The sequence below is a fragment of the Aegilops tauschii genome, chromosome 7 (assembly GCF_002575655.3).
Source record: "Aegilops tauschii subsp. strangulata cultivar AL8/78 chromosome 7, Aet v6.0, whole genome shotgun sequence".
Classification (NCBI taxonomy): Eukaryota; Viridiplantae; Streptophyta; class Magnoliopsida; order Poales; family Poaceae; genus Aegilops; species Aegilops tauschii.
Genome location: NC_053041.3, coordinates 75384370 through 75401451, shown reverse-complemented (window position 1 = coordinate 75401451; position 17082 = coordinate 75384370). Strand labels below are relative to the sequence as shown.

At 43.0% G+C, this 17082-nt stretch overlaps 2 protein-coding genes across 2 annotated transcripts; one reads left to right on the top strand and one right to left on the bottom strand.

Moving 5' to 3' along the window:
• Nucleotides 1–5513: 5513 nt before the first annotated feature.
• On the bottom strand, nucleotides 5514–9468 carry LOC141026851 (uncharacterized). The gene is made up of 13 exons (XM_073503712.1): nucleotides 9391–9468; nucleotides 8442–9188; nucleotides 8184–8336; nucleotides 7833–8090; nucleotides 7580–7719; nucleotides 7347–7426; nucleotides 7209–7283; nucleotides 6741–7089; nucleotides 6488–6643; nucleotides 6252–6393; nucleotides 5908–6164; nucleotides 5738–5813; nucleotides 5514–5633 (listed from the first exon to the last, which is right to left on the bottom strand). Exons 1-13 carry the CDS (start codon nucleotides 9466–9468, stop codon nucleotides 5514–5516), a joined length of 2631 nt encoding a protein of 876 aa, XP_073359813.1.
• Nucleotides 9469–12035: 2567 nt separating this feature from the next.
• Nucleotides 12036–16755, top strand: LOC109734785 (subtilisin-like protease SBT3.9). The gene is made up of 10 exons (XM_073505042.1): nucleotides 12036–13226; nucleotides 13384–13475; nucleotides 13564–13661; nucleotides 13740–13904; nucleotides 13999–14612; nucleotides 15034–15101; nucleotides 15194–15460; nucleotides 15551–15668; nucleotides 15795–15966; nucleotides 16055–16755. The coding sequence occupies exons 1-10, from the start codon at nucleotides 13146–13148 to the stop codon at nucleotides 16591–16593; spliced, it is 2214 nt and encodes a 737-aa protein (XP_073361143.1). The 5' UTR covers nucleotides 12036–13145; the 3' UTR covers nucleotides 16594–16755.
• The last annotated feature ends 327 nt before the right edge of the window (nucleotides 16756–17082 follow it).

Genomic DNA, 17082 nt, shown 5'->3' with positions numbered 1-17082 from the left:
TGCTTCTCTGATGTATGATGAGTTCATGGCCTTGATTGCCGCTACAGAAAAAACACGGTTGAGCACACAACGTGTCCGGCTAACTCCAAGCCCCTTGGTCGGCGCTACAAAAGCTGTTGTGGTTACTCAATGTTCGTTCCTGACAAAATCTCACTCCTTTTTCCTCCATTTCATTACCACCGCTAAAAAATTACTAACCACTTGATTATATCTTCCCCCCTTGCTTCTTCCAGCTACATCAGCAGGGCAGTTGGTGCAAGCTTCAACAATTAGCAAAGGCACGCAGGGAGAAACAGGACTGCACTGGCTCTGAATTACAAAAAACAAATTCCACCCCAAGATTCGTAACACGTGAGTCATGGAAAATTTCCTCTGATTAGCTTTGTCATTGTACCAACAGCAGCAGAATATCTAAACTTCATGCTTGTTGATACAGCCCTGCAGACAGAGCTCCCTCAAGGATCGCCATTTGCAAATGCATGCGCACGCACTCTTGTACAGATGGCTAAATCAGTCTCTCAACCATGTACTTAACATAACATACCCTTTTCCTTTTTAAAATGACAACTCAGCGCTCGCATTATGTCTAATGTTTGTCATCCCATCAACAGATCAACAACCTCCATGTGTTGACAAGACTCCTGAAGCTAGATTGCCAGCACCTACCATTCCTGGAGAAGCAGAAACTCTCATTGTAACAAAGGTGCCCCTTGCGCCTCGTGTGCTTCGTTTCACTGATATATCTCCCGACAATGAGCCAAGCAACAAAGGTACCAATCTGCAGTTCAGACTAAACATTCTGTGATACAAGCCACAATTCAGGCTAAACATTCTGTCCACGCTCTTCCTATATCTGCAGGTGTGCCAATATCAGCTCATTTTCCGCGGACACCTTATCATTTAAGGAGCCGTAGGTATATCACTGAAGTCACTCGAAATCCAACGTGGACAATGAAACGTCCGAGATCAAATATTGTAATGATGGTAGACGCTAAGAGGCATAGAACATCAGAAGTAGCTTCTGTTGATCAACCCCCTGACTATAAAACAAAGAAACATGCACCTCAGGCAAAGCAGGCTGTTGGTAAAAAGGATGTTGCCGGCACTTCTATGGAAGGTATCAGTGATACACATTTTTTGTTGCTTGGTTACCTCAGCCTGCAAGCATATAACTCAATTTGCATAAATCTCCTTCTTATAGGGCAAGTCCAGAGTATGTGTAGTACACCATCAGCTCAAACTCAGACTAATATGAAAAAGCCATCAGATCCTGCTGTCGTGATAGCTTACAAACGACGACAACGCACACCACGTGTCATTTCTGCTGCAGCTAATCAGCAACCTATGGAAACTACAACAACAGGACGTGCATCCAGGGACACAGGTACATGTCGCCTGCCTTCTCATTCATGATATGTTCCAAAATGCTAAACTACAATGATCCTTCTTCCAGTTCCAGCAAGCACTTTGGCAATGAATCAACCATTGTGGGACATGAGCCCAGCAACTTCCGTACAAAAAACAACATATGGCATAGACTTGTTGTCACAAGGTAAAACTCTACGCTGTAGCATTGATGTACCAACCGATCAACCAAAAAAAACTCCAGCTGCAAAAAATAATATGTCGCGCTCACCATACAGTTGCCGGGGAGGCTGGAGACATTACTAATGTTGAAGTGACTCCTACTCACATGCTGCTCCGCGATGAAGGTACATTGTCGCTACTGTCCATTAACCATCTTCTCCTGTATGAACACACAACACATCAATTATGTTTAGGAACGTGTGAACGAATGTTGTATGAGCGTACCATGATTTCAAATAGATCATTGCTTTAACGCTCTTGCATAAAAATTCAAACTTGCAGCTATCAGAGATAATGTAGACGCGGCAGAATCAGAAACTCCAACAAAGACAAACAAAAACTCATCAGACCCATGGCGGCCTACATCTGATAGCGCTGATTCAGCTGCACCTAGTGAAAAAGCTAAAAGGAGCAGAGGTACAAGCAAATGCATGGCAACTTCTATCTAATCACATAACTTTCAATAAAAAAATTGTTTTAGAACCATAAATGTGATGAAACAAGCCTACCTGTATCTAACTTGTCAAATTTTAAAATCTCGTGCTCGCCCTGTACATATGTTATACAATTTGGCAATGATTCAAAAATTGCTCATACACCTGTGCAGATCACGTAAAGGTCAAGGCTCCTAAAATCAAATCTCTGGAAGCTATTGATGCTGACACAGCTGTGGTAATCACTGGTATTCACATTGACCCAGCGCATAAAGGTACATTCCATCCATCACCATGTCCTTCATATTCCCATCTCCACTTCTCTTGCTTTCCAAATGATGATCCCATGGAAAAAAAATCTTGTTTCTGAAAACCAATGTACCATATCATCCATATGGTTTTTGCTACCGAGAAGCAAGCAGTTATTCTTTGTGTACTGTCATTGTCTAACTCAAATTTTCTCCTGACATATATTGCAGACAATTCATCAGTTCCAAAAATAGAGCCAGACATTCACGTAGCAAAATTTCTGAGGATAACAACAGATCCCCCCATTGATGTGGACAACTGGTACAAGAAGATAAGAAAATGCAAGCTGAGTGAACGTTCCATGTGAGCATTACTCCTTGCCATACATTCATAACTTTTCAGCAAATAAGCTCTGCCGTCAACTACTCAGCTCAACATCGCATCTGAACCTTTTGAAAAAGCACATCATCTTCTCACCTGATAAGCATCTTTATCGTTGACAATAAACCCACAAGTGCACATGAAAAATAATAATTCTGGTTGCAGGCTACCAAAGAGCTTCATCTCTTTATATCTTGCATCTTGAAATGTACCTGCAAACTTTGAGTCTGCACTCCCAATTGTAATATAAATATAACTGAAATTGATGGTGTGCTAACAACAGGAAATGGCTTTCAATTGATGACCCTTGCCACCTGGAGATGACTGGCCACTCGATCCTGCGGAACTATGGTGAAAATAAAGACCTCAAACCAAACGGGATGTCAGCAGGTGTTTTGGCGCTAGACATGAAGGACAACAAACTATACAAATACAGAACTCCTCGGTGGAGGAAGCTATTTCCTCCAAGCTTTGCGGTGAGTCTCAGCACTGCACATTTCTCATATGCGACACTTCCATCCTCATCCATACCTCATAATGTTATTCATCTGTTAAAATGTGTCCTACAGGAACAAGCCATCAACTGCCAGGACCATCACAAGACAGACACACTCTTCTGGATGTTCAATGAAACAAACCTGGCAGAATGCAAAAAGGTAAGCAATAAAAAACAATACATTGCTTGTTGCTAACTAAATGTTACACAATAAAACAATCTAAAAACATAAAAGACTGATATAACTCATCCATGTTCCTTATTCAGTTCATGGTGGTACACATTGTCGACAATTCATGGTGCCTCTATCAAATTGACATAGCTGAAAAAACTATGTTCATAATGGACCCAACTATGACCATGTCAGAACAGGGGAGTATGGAGATAAAACATATGCGTATGGCTGAACTTATACTAGATTCCTTTTTCAATCGTCTTCGTGAATGGTATCCAAACTGGCATTTTTCAACATTTCCATGGAGTTACAAGTGCAATTATGGCATGCACCCCAGCTGCAGCAAGTACAGTCCACTATGCAATACCCCCATCATTTCTATATATGTGCTCCTAATCCTAGTAACCTAATAAAGATCCAAAAACAAATGCAGAGCTGACAGTGGATTCTATGTGCTACACTACATAAAGGAGTTTGATAGAGATATCCTGCAATTAATTCCTACTGAGGTATGCAAAGTACATATTCAATAACATTTTATATTTCACGTCACTATACATCATCTTCAAGCATTTTCCATCTATGTTTCCTAGGAAATCATTGCACAACTGAGGAAACAAATGGCTTATGAAGTCCTGATGATGAAAGGCAACAAGGCTGAATTGGCCAGCTACCTCTGCGGTGGGAAGCAGGACTAGGAGGAGTTGCTTGCTTCAAAAAAACAAACCAATATCAAACCTATGACCGATGCAACAGGGTTGCGGCTACTCCCTCTGTGCTGAAAAGCTTGCCCCTCAAATTGATGTTACATCCGTTTGAGTTACAAGCTTTGGACAAGCTTTCCTGTGCAGAGGGATTAATAGTATCACCATGACTAAGTCACTCTATGCTTGTTTATTGGTCTCTGCTTTAAGACTTATCTCTACCTATCTATGCACTACCAGTACAAGTATTTCTATCTGGCCTTGCTGCCATGTAATCGACTACTATGCTGCATTGAACTGATATGCTATTATCTGGTTGATACTTCCAGTACAATGAATTTGCCTTATCTTATCTGTACCATAAAATTGCTATGCTAAATGTTATCTTAGATATAACCCATTATAATCAATTTGCCCTTTTGCTTAAAATTATGAAAATGCGCGATATGATAATATAACCAACATATTACCTATGTCATGTTAACACATCTGCTATTGTGCATCTTTATATTTTTCTCCAAAATCTATTTAAAAAAGAAGGAATGTAGCGCAAAACCACTGGATCCGCATTCACATATATGCCCACGCCCATTTCACACTCATGCATAAACACGCGCAACATTGGCAACTACCTATGGATCATGAATTTGTACATATGAGCACGACTACAAACTTCCATGATGGCACCTTGGAACAGTTTTATATGCTCCTAGATTGAAATAACAAAACTGTCAACAGTAACTCCACATCATATTGAATTACCATCATAATCAAAACAAAACGAGCCTAGGCAACTAAAGTCCTTTTGGGAAACGGGAAGCACAATTACTCGTTCATCAAAACATGACCCTTGAAAATGCATGAGTGTTCACCGACAAAAGGTTAAATAAAAAAAAGAAACAAATGAAATTTGACCTTCTCATTTCGACCTAGACGCATCGTGTTTTTTTTAATTGCGTGCGCAACACAGCGAAGCGAAGAGGGGGACTGGTGGCAATCAACAGGAGACTGAAAAAAAATGGTCACACACACGGAAAGGGTTCTTTTGTTATAAATTCATCAAGTCAATTTGTGTAGATATTTAATACAGAGGCATCTGAAACAAAATGATGCATGATTTCATTCGTCACACAATTAGCGCATGCAGGAGATATTGCCATTTCAGAAGGGACCTTCGAGCTAAGACCTTAAAAATGATATTGAAACAGCTACCACTCATAATAGTATCCTCTCCGTTGATACACATAAAATAAATCCCAGACAAACAAATATTCAGACAGACCCAACTCAACCAAATCCACACAAACTACTGCACCAGCCTCCATACATGTCATACGTCCACACATTTAAAATATCATACTACACGCGAATTAAACCTATGTTCATTTATTCAAGATAACTAGATATCCTCTGCCCACAACACCACATCAAAGCAATCCACCATTTTTAAAGCAAACTCCACGCGACCTACACAAATACAAATGTCCTCATCCCTCGCCTCCTTCCAGAGCAGCACGCAAGACATCATCACCCACAATATTGCCCTGCTCATCTCGCAGACGGAAAAGCTCAAAAATAGTTGTCTTTCGGAAAGTGGCCAAATTTTTCTGCACATTTCATTGTCACATGCAATGACACAAACATCTATCTTGAGATACAACAAAAAGGCACATCATATGAGAAGACCAAAAAAAATGACAGATTCTCTTACCTTCGTCAGAGGCCACATCATCTTTTCACCGTCGTACTGCCTGATCGCATGCAGCATGCAGATACCAGACTCATCCCTGTCACATATACAGAAGTGTGCATGCATCACCTCTCTGCCGAGCATGTAAAAAAATCTGCTAAAAAATATGTCCGGCACAAAGTGTCATTTACCTTGTAAAAACTTCCCGGGTTATGTTTGGGAACTTCCGGTTCCATCTGTCAGGTGTGCAGTGCCATTTTGCAAAGAACTCATTAAGGCAACTAAATAGCACACTATGAATCTGTGACACCACCTCGTGATGGGTTGTATGTCGCTGCTCTGCTCCCACTATTTGAGCACACAAAGGATCCAGTATGTGAATCTCCTTCCTAATCATATCCCACATGTATGCTGCCCAACCATGGTCAAGAATGGCTGGCACAAAGAACTGCAACCAACAAACGCTTGCATGAATAATACTTTTCCACATTAATGAAATTGCAAACTAGTTGACAGAAACTGGCCGAAACCTTACCGTCTGACATGCCGTGACATCATGAAGAGACTGTGAAAATTGCAACTGAATAGCTTTTATATGCACAACTTTCTCCCCGCAAGAGCATGCGTCTGTTATAGACACAGTAAAAAAACAAACACGTTTCATGGCCAATTGCAACCTGGCAAACATTTACAAGATGTCTACACAAAACAAGGAAAAAGGGGATACTGACCGAGAAATCTGGTTCAAGTACTTCCCTCCATAGCATATACTGGTTCACAGTGTGTGCACCAACATCAAGCTGATTAAACCTCCTGATTGCAAGCACAGCCACCTCATGATCAAGAGGATGTCCCCCAATTAATTGTTGCTGAACACACACAGCATTTACCCGAAGCATCCGCGGAGTTTTATGCTCAATCCACATGCTGCATAAAATCGCACAAACATAAGCACGATTTATAAAATTGCTTTAACCATCTAACTAACGACGTGAACTTCAAAAAAAGAACACCAACATTATACCTGTCAAGGTCAAAATCGTTGTTTCCAGATACCCAGTTATAGAACTTATCCACCAAGGGGATTGGTGGGGGCTGAGCTAGACACCCACTCACCCATGGGTTGCGTGCAAAGCTTGCAGAGGTAGCATACTTCCTCTTCGGCAACGTAGCTACCATGGTCCCAAAATAAACAACATTGGGCTCGCCCTCTCCAATGTCATACAGACAGTTAACTGTGTCCGTAATTACTCGAGCATATAGAATAATCCTGTCTAATACTACATTCTTCTCTTCCATTTGTCGTTCCTCAGCAACTGGGTTATCATACACAGGGGCATCATTTGGCTGCTGTGATGACCCCAACTTCATATCTAACACAGCAAACAAAACAGACTGAATTCAACCGTGTTGACTACAAGAACCAACTTAATTAAACATCACCGACAACAGTTTGATGAGGTGAATATGATGCATAAAAAAATTTGATCACCTCGCACATCACAAGAATCAACCCGAGGCTTCTTCACTGAATTACGTTCAAAACGGGCCTTGCTTGAACTACCACCTGCATGAACGAATTAAAGTTAACATACATCCTATCTGGCTGACCTCCACAATGTATGCACACCTACGGCACCTTCATCATCCGACATTTCGAGCCGCCGAGCAACCATCGATGGATCACCCTTGAATGCATGGCCTGAGCATCTGCATCCATAAAAACAATAACCGTAACCAATCCTATCATGATTGTTTTCAATAAACTCGTATACTCAGATATAGTGGACAAAAATACCATCAGAGCACTTGGAAGATCCATCCAGTGTGACACACTTTGATAGCCCGCGCGCTTGACAGCACCTACAACGATCCCGCACAAGTAATACAATTCTATCAGCAAAGCTAAGCATGTCAGACTGCATCCTACTCCGCAGCAACGACATGCTCAGCGTGCACTTTGCATTCTGCTGCTTCAGCATCAGGCTCAGCTCTTCAAGGACCTGCAGAATGCACAATGCTTGTCTTAAATACTGATATCCATCAAAATTTCAACAATAAAAAGTCATTGCATTACCCACCCACAACCCCACCTAATTAGATGAGCATAACTTACCGGATCGCCATAGCAAGTCCGGCGCAAATGATTTGCAAAATCCCTTGGCCCAAGTGAATGGTATGCCGACCTCACATCACCCAAAGAGTCAGCTGGTGCCGTCGTTGCATGCACACCCAAATCCGGAGTCCGTTGGTCCACTCTATCAGGCATCCTTGGAACTGATTGTTTCACTGAACCTGATGATGCATGGGAGTCAATACATCCTTGGCGCATCATGTCTGGCCGCGTGTACATAACTAGCTCCGCAGGCCGCACCTACAAGCATTGAACAAAAAAAATAGACAAACGCAATCACTTCTCAACCTCTACCGAACTGAATTTTTAGACCAACAACTACAAAAAACATACCCCTCCAGGGACATAACCCCACTTCCCATGCTTCATGCCATAAGCCATTATGATCATCTGCCGAAACCTTTTCTGTTCAAAACACTGCACGCGGGGCAATTCAGATGGCGGCATATTGAACAATCCAAGGTCAATGTTGTCCAGCAAGAAAAACTGCCATGGATTATAATCAAGTAAGGGACAAGAATTCAATAGTACACACACATCGCTTCATGAAAATCCACACCCAAACTATAAAAAACTAACACATGTGTTCACCTGTAAAAAAAGGTGGCACGCAAACATATGAACCGTTGCCGCTTTGCTTTGATAATCATTTTGCAACTTCACAACAGCTGACATCAATTTCTGCATAGCATACTCACACCAATTGAACTGTGGGATCAATTCCGGATTGGCCAGACCACCCCAAAAATCGATCGTCATGGTGTCATGCTTGGTACACGGTGCTATCAAATAGCCCATGACAAAGATGACGAATGCAATTTGAAAACAATCCTTTTCATTTTTACTCGAATCCTCTGAAATATCTCTACTTAAGAAACTTTCAGCCGCCTTCAGATTATGAGCAACTGTACTGTCCATCCCAATTGACTGCTCGATGAAATTGATTGCAGACTGAGAAATTTGTGCATCCCTGCCACCCACATCTCGATTACCGCACGGGATGCCAAAAACCTTGTGGAAATCTTCTGTTGTGAAACCAATCATATTGTCATTATCAATGACGATTACACGACACCGAGCATTTACCTTCCTCATAACCCAAGCACTCATCCTCAGATCCAACTTGACAAGCATTGGGATCTTCAGGATTCCACCAAAACCAATTTCGGTTACAAGCCATCTCTTGTATTCGTCAAATTTTGCGACCATCTCTACAACACGCTTAACTGACAACCGAGAAGTAATAACTGGCTGATGTTCTTCTGTCCGATCAAGTTCAGGCTCTCCCTCACCCACCGCTCCATCAGAAAAATCTTGGTCCTCAAACTCTTCGTCCATCTACAATATTGCAACTGAATCACGACATGGATCTACTCCTCAATTCCAATCTACAAAATCTATATGCAAAACTACATGCCACAACCGAAATTAGATCTGACGCCATGAAAAACGTACCAGCGAATACCCGCGCGGTGAGGCGCCAAGGGCAGCACCCGAGCAGCTACTGCAATCCTGCCTTCAGAGCTGACGGAGCAGATACCTGCTTCACGAGATCCAGATCCAGCGACCTTTCTTTGAACTGAAGCTCCGGCTGTGGCGTCTCTGACTGGATAGCCATTCAGATGCGGATAAGGGCGTAGGTGGTCGAGCACATCCGACAAGGCTCCGGGCGATTTCGATGCGAAGGGATGCACGAGCCAGGCCAGTCTACGGACGACGGGCCAGCCCACATGAACGGACAGCCCAATAACCGTGAGGGACGAGGAGTACTACTGTTACACGCTTGTTTCACCTCCTATGCGTGAATATTTCTGACCGGATATTAAAAAACAAAAAAACTTGTGCTTGACAAATGTTAAGCAAGCATCTGATAGTATAAATTTTTTGCATAAAAATTGAAAATAAAGTATAACAAAAGGATAATCAATCATTTGAGAAATGTAGAAAGTTGCGAATAAACAGGTGGTAACCATGTCAGAAAAAATAATCAGCATTTGCAAGGAATGTTCAAAGTGTATAAATAAAATGTTTCTCTTCCCTAAGAGTGTATACCAATTATATAAAGCATGTGTGAAAGGGGTTAATTATTACTTATAAGAATTAGCAAGCATTTGAAAATTGGTGAAAACAATTATTCAAAAAATGTTGTCATCCACTATAAAAAAATGTAAATGCGTTAAAAAAAGAATGACTACCCATAAAAAAACAACACTTCTGTTTTAAAAAATTTAACTGTGTTTATAAAAATGTTGACCATAAATATAAAAGATGTAATTCTTTTATTTTCAAAAAAATCTTTATCTGGCATTTCAAAACCATACTAAAAAAATATGCATATAAAAAATTGTGGACACATATAAAAAATATTAAGCTTGTATTTTAAAAATATATCTTTGCCGTGCATGAATAAGGGTAAATACTAAATCAATACAACACAAAAGGGATTAAAACATTTATGCCTGAATATCTGCATACAAACAATGGTTAACCCTCTTGGTGACCATCCGTTTCAGACATGCACGCAAGCTCCTAAAAAACACGACTTAAAATCCAAAAAAGAAAAAATGACATTCATTCTAAAAAGCTTTCTCTCCTAACTCCCATTCTGACAGAATAAAAAACGACGTAATTCACACACCGTAGGCATCAAACCATCAGTTCATCCATAGCATTTAGATAACACGACATTACATCTGCAGCTCGTCCACACTTAGCACTACATGGTTACATCGTCACTCACACTTGGCGTCCACGCTTCGACCAACTACAAAATCATAACGTACTATTACATAACACTAAGCCTAATCCTACTTAACCACGCTGCCATCTCGGCCACATAAGAACGGCCACATCGCCTAATTAACCACGCGCAGGACAACATCTGCCACAAGCAACAGCAGAATTGCCACCCCAATTACCAGGTTTGCTACTCATACCACCAGGTTGATGGACGCGGCGTCGGCGACTGTCACACCCTGCCGACCGGCAACTGGAGCAGCCGCGAGCATATATCCTGCGACAGCACTTGCAAACGATGCAGCCTGCGACGCCTCCGGCGGCCCATTTTGCTGCACCGGCTGGCCGTGAAGCGCCTGCACAACTTGAGCTTGGACCGCTTGCCCACCCTGCATCTGACCCGGACCGATTTGACCCACAGCAGCTTCTCCTTCTTCAAGATTGGCGAGATGCGCCGCATAGCCTTCCTGCCACCTATAGAAATCGCATCCGCCCGCTGAAGGCTGTAATGGATCCACAAGAACACGGACCTCGTGATAATCTACCAAGCTAAACATCTCAAAAAACACCCATACCCAATCCAAGAAACTTGACTTACGTTGTGATTCCGGCACTTGTAGAAACGCTGACCGGCGTTCTGCCCGCGCCTAGCAACGTAGGTCACCACGTTCCTGCCGCAATCCGGACAAGGCACGATTGGCAGAGCAGCTGGATCCGCTACTGGATCTGCCATCTTCGATACCTAGGCTTCTATCTTCTCCGATTTGGGACGACCTAGAAGAAACTGTGGGGCCGGTCTAGGGTTTGGTCTTGTGATTTGCGGATCGAATGGGGACCAGATCCAGAAGCACCCGTGGATTGCGTTAAATACATCCAGCGGGCCGGCCAACTACTTACTGTACCTCACCGTTACAGGCCATCTCGTACTTCCGGTACACACAAGTCCAGAACAGTAGACAGACGACGCGTTACATAAACACCGTGAAATCCTCGTCTAACGCCGGCGCCACCAACGTCTCTTGCCCGTTACGTACGCACATTAACTGTCCTCACCCGTCACGTACAATACAGCGGGCACCTCGCGCCTCCAGCGGATCGAAAGCATGAAGATTCCGGGAGCGCGCGAGCTCGTCCGCGCCTAGCAATTATCGCATAAGTGTGGTAACATGCAAAGCTTCATTTATTAGGTTATAGACTCATATTGCATTGGGACATGTGATGTTACAGTAACTAGCTAAGTTACTCAAACTACCTCTCTCCTCATTAACTCATTGCCACATAAGCAAATTTGCTGAGTTGGACTCGATGTTACTGCTGAAGTTACTCCCACTATGGCTAGTCTAACAACTGCCCAAGTTCGACACGACAGCCCAAGATGAGGTCCTAAGCCCGGAGTGACAACTGCATGATAATGTCATATGTTACTCCCCACTATATAGGTATGTTACTATCCATTGTGGCTAGTCTAGAATGATGGCCAACCAGCTACGCCACATGGCGCATGCTGGTTGGTCACGGTGAGAAAGTTTGTACTTTTTTTAGAGTTTTCTTTAAATGACAGTGTGACTTTTTTTTCTTTTCGAGTAAAGTTTTTCTAGATTTTTTCTTTTTTCTTTTTGAGATGGATGTGATGTCCACGTGATACAAGAATGTTTTATTTTATTTTAAGATAAAGGTGAGGTGCGCACAACTTCCTCTCAAACGGTGCGCAATGGCAGGCCCCACCCACTAGTGAAGTTGAAACTTCCGGGTTTGCGTCATTCCGCTACTGCTTCCACTAGCTGTTTTCCTTGAATCGCCATCGTGACCTGGCAGCGAGGCTGGCTTGCGTGTAGGTCTTCAGACCTAATTTGCGGACCACAGACATCATTTTTCTTGCCAAGAACATAAAAGCGAAGGCATTTCCAAACAAAAGAAAAGAAATACGAGAAACGAGCGCTCACGGAGGCCACCACACCACATTACGTCCGCTCGAATTAACTGATTGTTACTGGATCTATATAAGATCACCAAACTAATATTTACCAAGGAATGTTTGAATGTGTCGCAAGTCAAGTCGCTTTTCCAGCCATGTGTATTGCGTACTGCCAACCGCCGCGTATTTAGAATTAGGTCCAAAAAGAAGATCCTGGCATCCAAGCCGCCTCTATTCTATTATGCCTACCGAGCGGCGGAAGATTGTACAAAAGTCGATCGATCAGGTTAATTATAAGGTCATGGCATCTTTGCCGCCTCTATTTTATGCGTAACGAGCCGCCGAAAAGCTTGTTTGAAAGTCACTACATCAGAGACCACAATTAATCATATACGGTTTGGTGCTAGTTGTTTAATCCTGGGAGACCTGATCAAAGCACGGTGCTTCTTCCCTAGAGAAACGAGGGATGTACTAGTCTTTCTTTCTCACGTGTGCCACCTAACAACGCGTAAACAAATAGGTTTGAAGTGTTCTTGCAGACTTGCACCCCAGGATTATTGTCCTGCTGGATGCTATATATACATCGAAACGGGAAATGAGGGAGCACACAAGAAACATACGTAGCACTCCTTTCGAAGTCAGACATGGATTCCAAAACAGCATTATGTGGTACTCTCCTGCTACTTATGGCACTGCTGCCTCTTCCAGCCAGCGCGTCGAGCAAAGTAAGATACATGGCTGATCCCTCTTAATTTCACAGCATTTAACTTAGCTTCCTTTCCAACTGCTTTCATATATACCAGCTCTTGAAAAGGAGTTTGCGTCAAAATTTCAGCTCTGGTATTGTTTGTTGAAAACTTATGCAAACAAAATGAATTTCAGCTCTACATCGTGTATATGGGGGAGAAGAAGCATGATGACCCGTCCGTGGTCACCGCGTCACACCATGACATACTAACATCTGTTTTTGGGAGGTACTAGCTATAATTTCAAGTTGCATCGTAGATGAATCAGCAGGAAACAGCCGTCTTTTGCGCTCACCTTTTATTTTACTTGCAACAGCAAGGATGAAGCCTTGAGGTCCATAGTTTACAGTTACAAGCATGGATTTTCTGGGTTCGCAGCGATGCTCACCAAGTCTCAAGCTGACGCAATTGCAAGTAAGTAATTGTCAACCCTAGCTGTCTATATCTACTTGCATGATCGATATAAGCTAATCAAACATATTCTCAATGTAGAATTTCCCGAAGTTGTCACTGTGAAGCCTAACACTTTTCATGAAACACACACAACTCGGAGCTGGGACTTCCTCGGCCTTGAACATAACCAAGGACCACAACAACCGGGACTCCTCAAACAAGCGAAGTATGGTGAAGATGTCATCGTGGGTGTGATTGATTCAGGTTTGTAATCCCATCCTTAAGCTTGAATTCAAAACATGAGAAATCCCAAGAGCAGGAATCAGTTAACTCCATGCATATGCATGCTTATTTATAGGCATATGGCCTGAATCGCAAAGCTTTGATGACAACGGGTATGGTCCTGTGCCGGCACGGTGGAAAGGGAAATGCCAGACTGGCCAGAAGTTCAACGCCACAAGTTGCAACCGAAAGATCATCGGCGCACGGTGGTATGGTCGTGGCATTAGTGCAGAGGTGCTAAAGAGTGACTACAAGTCTCCTAGGGACATCCAGGGCCATGGCACACATGTCGCATCGACTATCGCTGGCACAGAAGTGCAGGGTGTGAGCTACGGAGGCCTAGGCATGGGCATGGCACGTGGCGGGGCGTCACGTGCGCGGCTCGGTATCTACAAGGTGTGCTGGGTTGGCGGGGGTTGCCCCGACGCAGCGGTCCTTGCGGCCATCGATGACGCCATATATGATGGTGTGGATGTTTTGTCGCTATCGATTGCAGGGGTTGGTCATGAGCTCCCAGGGACACTGCATGCTGTGCAAAGAGGGATATCCGTCGTGTTTGGTGGAGGGAACGATGGCCCGGTGCCACAGACTATAAGTAATGCCGTACCATGGGTTACGACGGTGGCCGCTAGCACGATTGACCGTTCTTTCCCGACATTGATATCGCTCGGAAACAAAGAAAATCTTGTGGTACGTACCAAGCAGTTTTTTGCTTTTATTTATGAAAATATGTAAACTATTTTCCGTTTTATGACATATCCAAAATAGCGAAGTATCCCATGGAATATATTAACCCAAAAAAACTACTAAAAATGTTAGTACTGGATAAAATGTACTCCAAAACCGAAATAGTAGCATCAATATGTTTAGTCAAGTTGGTGTCACCCTCTACATGCACAAACTTGCATATAGTTTCTCTAGAAAAACTTTTGGCTCCGATTCATATCATATGCATACAAAAGGGACGATAAAACTAGCCAAAAAATGTTTATCTCGTCCTTATTCCTTAAAGCTTTCCGTGATCCTCGATATATAAGAAAAATTGCTGGTTCTATCCCGTAGCGTTCCTAGCTTAACTTGCTCTTTAATCTGTAACTGATTTCAAATGCAGGGGCAGTCTATAAACTACAATGCGGCTATGAACAGCAGCGGCTTTCAGGGCCTTGTATATGGGGGGAGGTAATGAAAGAAACCAGTCGCTTGATGACATTTGATTGATCGTAAATGCTGCGATTTATGAAACCATGTTCAGTTTTAAAACTTATGTGCAGCTGCGACGCCGAATCACTGGCGTTGAGCAATGTCACTGGCAAAACCGTCCTCTGTTATGCACCAGCCCAGGCAGCCACCACGCCGCCCAAGCAAGCACTCCCTATGGCAATCAAAAGCACCGTTGAAGCAGGGGCCAAGGGCCTCATCTTTGCACAGTACACAGCCAACAATCTGGACCACCTGGCCACGTGCAAGGGAGTTATGCCTTGCGCTCTGGTGGATTTCGAGATCGCACAACGAATTCTCTCCTACTGGGACATGACTGAGTGAGAATTTGACACACTGTTTGAAACTGAAGGGTGAACATATGTACCTTCTTATCCAAGAACTAATTCATGTCTGTGTCATGTTTTTAGGAATCCGGTGGTGAAGGTGTCACCGGCAGTAAGCATTGTCGGAAAAGGGGTGTTGTCGCCGAGGGTCGCCTCGTTCTCGTCGAGAGGTCCAAGCATGCTGTTCCCTAGCATACTCAAGGTATATATTATTCTCAACTTCCTAACTTGAGACAATTGTTGCCATTGTCTTGTTTGTTACCTAGCATCTCTAGTTTTTCTTAACTTAAAACTTCTTATCTAATTCTCTATACACATGTTTGAACAGCCCGACATTGCTGCACCTGGCGTCAGCATCTTGGCAGCGGACCGCAACTCCTACGTGTTCAAATCCGGGACATCCATGGCGTGCCCACATGTCTCCGCTGTGACCGCACTGCTCAAGTCGGTTCACCCTGGCTGGTCACCTACCATGATCAAGTCTGCCATCGTCACCACAGGCACGAACATTGAAATACAAAAAAAATACACCAAAACAACTCGTCAAAATATATAACTGACTTGATTGTTCCTTGTCATTGGTTGCAGCATCTGTGACCGATCGTTTTGGCATGCCAATCCACGCAGAAGCGGTCCCAAGGAAACTAGCCGACCCCTTCGACTTTGGTGGTGGACATATTGACCCAGAAAGAGCCGTTGACCCTGGCTTGGTTTACGACGTGGATGCAAGGGAGTACAACAAGTTTTTCAACTGCACCCTTGGATATTTAGACGGTTGTGAGTCCTACTACCTCAATCTCAACCTCCCGTCAATTGCCGTGCCAGACCTCAAAGACAAGGTGGTGCTTCAGCGCACTGTGACTAACGTTGGGCCGGCAGAAGCAACATATCATTTAGTGGTTGAAGGTCCAGCGGGGATAGATGTGTTCGTGGAGCCATCTGTGATTAATTTCACCCGAAGCAGTAGTAAAAGCGCGAAGTTTATGGTGAGATTCACAGCAAGGCAGAGAGTACAAGGTGGGTACACTTTCGGGAGCTTGACATGGTCAGATGGAGGTACTCACTCGGTGAGAATTCCTATTGCGGTGCGGACTGTGATACAAGACTTTGTTGCAGATACATCTTAAATTCATAACTAGTTGTTGTACACCTTATTTATGTATCCATGTAGTTGGCATAAAAAAATGTAGGAGAAACACTGAGTATTAAATTTGTACTTCATCACAGGAAATGTTATACTGGAATAATACGATTCTTTGTGAAGGGGTGGTTTCTTCACAAACTTGTACAAAAACTACAATGAATGAGATATTCTCGGATCATATAGATCATAGACATGAACTACACAAAGGCACAATGACGGAACTAAAGTTCCCAAACCTTTCTTTCTTGATGAAAAGGTTTCTAAACTCGAAGTGAAAAGAAATCAACACAGTCGAATTTCCTTAGCTGGTCAAATATCACTAACTTCGTAGATGGCTGCTAATATCCAAAATGATCGTGATAGACTGAGAATGTTAGTTGATTCATGTTTATTTGACCAGCATGAATGTACTTCATTATACTAAAGAAGTTAATTCATGTTTATATTGTTTTTCACAATTTCTTTTGTGCTA